A 6,926-nucleotide genomic window follows, 5' to 3' on the forward strand; every position below is an offset into this window, starting at 1 on the left:
GAGTAACTTTATTAAGGAAGTTAGATATATAGATATAATAAACGTTAACACCGTCACATGTGAAACCCGAGTAACTTTATTAAGTAGGTTAGATATATAGATATAATAAACGTTAACACCGTCACCTGTGAAACCCTAGTAACTTTTATGATTGTGTGTCATAACACTATTGATAGCTAAGATAATGTGTATATTTTTTTTATTTCTTTATCTTACAAACACTATTAAATGTATATATAGTTCATTAACTTGAGAATAGGCTGAACATAGTTATTGTTTGATAAAATACAGACATCTATGTTATTACAAGTGAAAGTCTTACTTGAATATGGTATAAATACCTAAATTGATGGTTAATCAGAATAAGAAAATATCGGGCTAGTAAAATTCCAAATTTTAATTTATTTCTATTCTTGAAATATGTTCATTTTCTTACGTATTTTCCACGAAATTCAGAACATATATAAATTTTTCAATTATCTAAGTGCGTACATCTTGTACATTAATTGAATCATGCCAATAACCGCTTCTTTAACATTTTAAAACTATGAAGATTTCGAAATATATCATCTCATTAGGCTAACATGTCCAACTTGTGGTTTTTCGGCCGACGTCACAAGCAGCCTGCCCAAAACCGACCAATGACACGTCCAGACGCTGTTGCCGAAGTGGAGAGATCTTATGTTCGCTCACATCAAGGAAATAGAGCGACATCTAGCGGCCACTGCGATTATGTACCACCTCTTTCTCCCAGACGAAGCCTGGAGTCGAGATTTGGACACCTATCTCAAGCTGATAGCTTGGACAATGTCGCTCTTCATATTCCAAGGTGCAAACCAATTTATCACCTCTATAGAAGTGAAAATAAACAGAAAATATACGTATAATAAATTCTTACTGTAACTATTATTGCAAGAAATTTAAGTTTGGTAACCGAATTCAGCCGATTCCGAAATATCACTGATCTTATGCTTTTCTCAGAATAGTTTACCAGAGATAATGTCTATTACAGTCTTCATTTTCGTAGTAAATGTTATTAGTTTTATTATAAAAAAATATTTGTAAATGAATTTTTTTAGAATATATTTTATACGCTAGTATTGGTTTAAAATAAAAAATAAAAAATTAAATAAAATAAAATAATAAATTAAAAATGGCTCTTATTATTATCATATTTTATTCTAAATTCGTATTTACCAATGTTTACATTATCTATCTTTTGGCTTTATAATATTGATAAAATACTATATTTTTTTGCAGAAATGCGTTTTGATAAAATCTTTAATCACAAATATTTTTTGAATAGCTTCATAAAATTATGATGTTTTTTAATTTTAACTGTTTTATGCCATCAGAAGATTTGGTCTAGGTCACGTAGGAATGTGCGGAAAGTAATAAGTAATGAAACCAAAAGGCTTAAAAGTAGTGATGAAAATCAAACTAGATTGTAGATTTTTTTCTACATTCTTCTGCGTCTGCTGTCTCATTTTGTTTTTTTTACCGCTATTATTAGGCCTATTAATTCGTTGTTAGTTATATATAAGTGTAGCTATCAGTTTGGCCGTCAATTTTGATTTCATTCTTTTAAGTCGCACACTCAATCCTTTTTTGGCCGCACCTTTTTCCACACCTAAGATGTTTTTGATTAGATATGACTTCTTGTCAATACTCACCGACAAACCACAGCAAGTAACAAAGTGACATTCGATAGTAACCAACATTAACTTTAGAATCGCAACCCTATTATTCGGAACAGACCTATACTTTACAGAACCAACCAGACTCTTTAAAATATATCTTCGTAGTTTTTTTCTCTAAAACAGTGTTAATGACTTCCTTTATAGTAATGCTACGGAATTTAGATAAATAGTTTCTTGTCATCACCAGCATGCAGTTGGTACAGCCGCATCAAGCATCATTATTTAAGCTAATTGCATAAAGTAATACATCTGACGCTAAACGCTCTTTAATGAGGAGAATTTCATAAACTTTAGCAAATTTCTGCTGAAAAGTTGGCAAAGAATAATGAATAATAACCGTCCACCTGTATGATTGTTTTGAAAACTTGAGCTAGAAACCGATAATCTAGTTTTCTTGGCCTAATCAATACTTGCGTATCTGCACGTCATTTCACCCTGTAGTTTTGCTGCTCCAAATCAGCCGTCTTAACCTGAATGACAAAAATTTAAAACTCCACTTTTACTCTTAGGTGAAGCTGTAGTTACAATTTCAGACCGATAGCTCGCGTAAATTTTTGCGTAAGCGTGCGCAAAAAAGGTTGGTCAAATTTGAGCGGTTTTTGTTGAAGAACTTTGCACATGTAGATTATATTTTGACCAAATTTGACACCTAATTGTAGGTTGTGAAAGTCTATCTGTGTACCAAATTTGAAAAAAAAATCCTTAAAAATTAAACATGTTTTTCAGTTTTCTATCAAATAAAGTTTCCGTACTTTCAGTGCGAAAATATTCAATCAAAATTGGATACTTTATATCTCGTGTATTTCTTAATTTCTAAATTTCACATACCCAGAAATTTGATATGTGAAATAAAGTTCTACTAGAGCATATCCACTGAAGTATTTGTAGTTTAGATTACCATAGTTTGAGCTACATAATTTGGAAAATCGCTAAACAGTGTGTTCTGCGCGTTGTTTTGGTCGAACACACTACTGCGTGTTCATTCTGTAAGACATCAAGATTCACTGGCATTTTTAATATTCTTTGTCTCTAATGACACGCTTAAAAATTACAAAATCTCTATGTTGATAGATAGAGAAATAGACTAGGACAAATATTTTTATATATTTTTGTAAAAGAAATAAGTATAAAACTTAGTAAAAACTCACTCCTCAACTAAAACCAGTGTTCGAAATAAGACTAATTCAACGCCGTTTGCGAAACAAAAATAGCATAGAACATTTTAGTTAGTGTTATGTTATCTTGTTCAGTTTACAAGCTATTCTTTTGTTTAGATTTTAACAAAAAATGTTTAATTACTCTACCAATACCCAATACAAGAAAACCTACATGACCAAGTATAACTGAATCTTTCTAAATCATCTATTTTTTTAACCCACACACACAAAGGTCTGTGTGTTCGTTCGGGAAAGAGCATAAAATGATTATGTAGAACAAAAAATATATGTTTTGGAAAGAACATAAAAGCATATATATATATATATATAGAAACGAAAAAAGTGTATGTTTTGGAAAGAACATAAAAGCATATATAGAACGAAAAAAGTGTATGTTTGGGAAAGAACATAAAAGCATTTATGCAGAACAAAACGGTGTATTTTCGGAAAAGAACATAAAAACATTTATATAAAACAAAAACATTGTATTTTTGGGAAAGAATATAAAAGTATTTATATGGTACAAAAACAGAAAAGGACAGTTATTGGAGATTTCATTGTATCACCGATAACGAAGCTTATTGTGGGTTATTTTCACTATAGAGGTTTGCTTTTTTAGTTAGTATCAGTGTATACTTCTATAATGTAGGAATCGTTTTTTAGACACGCTTCACCTTATACTTGGAAATGGATTTCTCAGAGTTGTGCGTGTTTACAAAAACATTAGTAAGTCTAATCTATCCTATATATACATATGTATAATATAATTTATTTGTTTACATAAAGACAATACAACAGTCATGTTTATTTATCTTTAGTAGTGTTATTTTATTGTTTAGTAAAACCCACGGCAGGAATAGAAACCCGAATTTTAACTAAAAGAAAGATAGGGTAACATAAAAGGTTCTCTTTGCCCTTAATGATATTTTAGAACATTTAAAGTATTTATGTCAAATTAGTAGGGTAACCGAATTAAATTTATTTACTAAGTTCAATTATAGCTGTCACTGAACAATATTTTTACTCGAGTGCATTTAGGGTTGAACAGCAGTATAGCAGACCCGTCAGACGTCGATAACGATATAAATAGTCCGGTTATTTGAAAAGTTTTATACGTGGGTATAATATCAAATTCCTTAGTTATATAAGCTGACTTAGGTCACAGCGGTATAATATGTGTACATTCCATGTACCTTTTAATTTTTTTTTTACTTTTATAAGGAATATCTCACTTTGCTATCCACGGAATTCACGATAGTAAGTCTAATATTTCATTCCATCGGCTTACTCGATTCGTTGAGTCGAGTTAAATATTCCCCGTTTATAGATTTAAAAAAAAGATGAAAACATAAAAACCATTTTTCATTCTCAAAGTAAGAGTAAATAATGGACTTTATGAAAACTTGCCTTTTAGAGTAATACGATATAATTTATCTAACAGCGCTAGAGCCCATTTCTTTCCTTGACATGATGCTCAGTTTGCAGTGTGGTTTAAAACAAGTTGGAGGCAAAAATAGCCATACGCTCGAGATAATGTGTTAACTGGCTGCGTAATAAATTATATATTCATAAAACTATTATATGTGGTGAGTATTGGATATGTCACGCTATGTGTGTGTTATCCATTTTATAATTCCATTATCTATCTATCGGCTATTACAATACTGCTGTACAAAACATAATCATTACGGAGTTCAAAGGTCTTCTCACAACAAGGTTTTCACAGGTTAAAACGTTCTTTGGTTTTAGAAACTGTTCCACAACTTAAATGAAGCTGTTACGTGAGAATGGATATTCAGTTCGTTATTCTACTTGGGGATTCACATAGGGCTTGTTATTTTTCACTTGAATTTTATAAAAACAGAAAAAAACACACCTAAACTGGTTGAACTAAGACAAACTAGACATATCCAGAATGTCATTAACGTTCTTGAGAAGAACTTTGCTAAAAGGGAATGAGCATTAAATCTCGTAACAAGTCACTATAGCTCGCATTGCAAGAGATTTGTTACTTATTCTGTTAATATACCAACGAGAAATACATGTTCCTAGATGTTTGTAAAGGTTCCGAGAAGCCACCTAGTTGGTCCAGAGCTTGGTCGTTCTGAGTAGTTTTGTAATAATTTTGTAGTGATCCGTTTCAGGAGTTAGTAAGCTATGTTTTCAGATCAGTCGATTATAAGAGTAGCTCAGGTAATACATGGTAACATATGTTAGGTATAAAACATTTTGTCTGTTCTCTTATAGTAAAAATAAGAAAATACTGGTATTGGTTTTACATACACATTTAATAGTAGCATTGAAATAATAGCGAAGAAATATAATTTGCAATACAGTCTTCATAAGAAAATGTATAGGTAGTAATTTTGGTTTATTTTACATTGATAATAAGTTCAAGTACTGCGTCACAATTCAAAACCAGCTTCAGCTATCAGATATAGAAGAAGACAAACTTCACCTCCCCAGTAAACCTTAAATTCATGCCTACCAAATATCTGAACAATTATAGATATATACAAGTCTCTGTTAGGAAACTATGTACAAATCAATGTTATTCCACTTTTATGGATCAGTATTTGTGATCCTTTGTTGGGAAATATGGCTTGTAAGTAACTCGATTTTCAAGAACTTGATAAAGATAAATAAATGGATTAATGGATTAACAACGTGAATAATTATATTGTTAAATGATTAAACAACTTGATATCTAGATTAACTGACAAATAAATAGACTGAACCGACAGATAAAGAAAATAAAATTTATAAGGACAGATAATACTTATAATGAGCAGATCACAGTTGGTGGTTAGCTCCAGGAGTTTGACATAGCGGTAATATAGAAACGACACACACGAAATTTACACACTAACTTAAAAAGCTCATTGCGTTATATAGATGACTTAAAAATCATTATCATAGTCGCATGAAAGAAAAACTCAACTATGAGTTCTAATAAAACGCGTACAGTCTGTTCGAGGCCAAACAGAAAACTCTTGCTTGGCTGAGAAACATAGATCCAAGTTGGGCATTTTCTCTTAGCTCCACCACTTCCCAACCAACAGCACCAGGAAAGAGGACTTGCATTGCCAAACTTGCATGCAAAGGATGTTTCAAACCGCTCTAAAACATTCAGCATAACGCGTGTTAAGAAAATATTACAAACAAACAACATGAAAATACCAAGTAATCGTCTTTGGCAAAACAAAAAACGAGGAGAAATATACAAAGAACAACATTTAATCAGAACTGTTGTGTGACACAGAATTTAATGCTTGAGAATTTCTTTGGTCAAAAACAGATGTCCAAAAATGTCACTGCCAATCCCCATCAGCACGTAAAGGAGGAAAATAACAAAACAAACTTAGTTTTAGCGTTGTGGAGGTTAGAAACGAAACCTGATTTTCTCAGAGGTGCTAGATAATGCACCTTAACTATTCTCCAGATTCCTTATATTTTCGCCCCCCCCCCCGTGCCGTTAAAATCCGGGTTTCGACTACGCCCGGCGGACAAAGCAGATAGCCCAACGTGGCTTTGATATGAAAGAAACCTTATGTTTTGTCTAAACGACAACTTTATATTGCCTGTTGTGATAAGTCCATATATCTACATCTACAGTGGACTTATTTGCAGGAGAAATGGAAAACTTACTTTCAGCTTACTCAAAAACATAATTAGTTTACTCTTCGCATTGCTAGTAGGATGATGATTTTTACCACTATACATCATGAAAAAAACACATTATTTGAAAGTAACAGACAGATATGTTTTTACTTATTTTTGAAATCTTAAGGGTACACATAACTGAAGTAAACATATCACTATCATTATGTATGATAACCACGTAGAGAAACCGTAGAAGTCCTAAATAAACAGACTTTTGCTATTGCCAAATGAAAAATACTTACTAAAATGTAAATGTTTTGTAAACAGCAGGAAGGTTTAGTTACGTGATAACAAACATATATAATGACAAAATGAATCCGTATGTACTGAAATAAAATTATGATGATAGTACCCATGTATACATATATATGATCTTTATATATATATATATATATGTATATATGGG

General features: G+C 31.5%; 1 protein-coding gene across 1 annotated transcript in view; it reads left to right on the forward strand.

Moving 5' to 3' along the window:
• The window catches only part of LOC106460549 (potassium channel subfamily T member 1-like), a 101,096-nt gene that overhangs the window by 3,335 nt on the left and 90,835 nt on the right, over positions 1-6,926 (forward strand). The window contains exon 2 of the mRNA XM_022387290.1: positions 579-829. Within this exon, the coding sequence (XP_022242998.1) occupies positions 585-829 (245 nt within the window). The 5' untranslated portion in view covers positions 579-584. The remainder of the gene's footprint in view (positions 1-578; positions 830-6,926) is intronic.

This window comes from Limulus polyphemus, unplaced genomic scaffold, assembly GCF_000517525.1.
Source record: "Limulus polyphemus unplaced genomic scaffold, Limulus_polyphemus-2.1.2 Scaffold793, whole genome shotgun sequence".
NCBI classification, from domain to species: domain Eukaryota; kingdom Metazoa; phylum Arthropoda; class Merostomata; order Xiphosura; family Limulidae; genus Limulus; species Limulus polyphemus.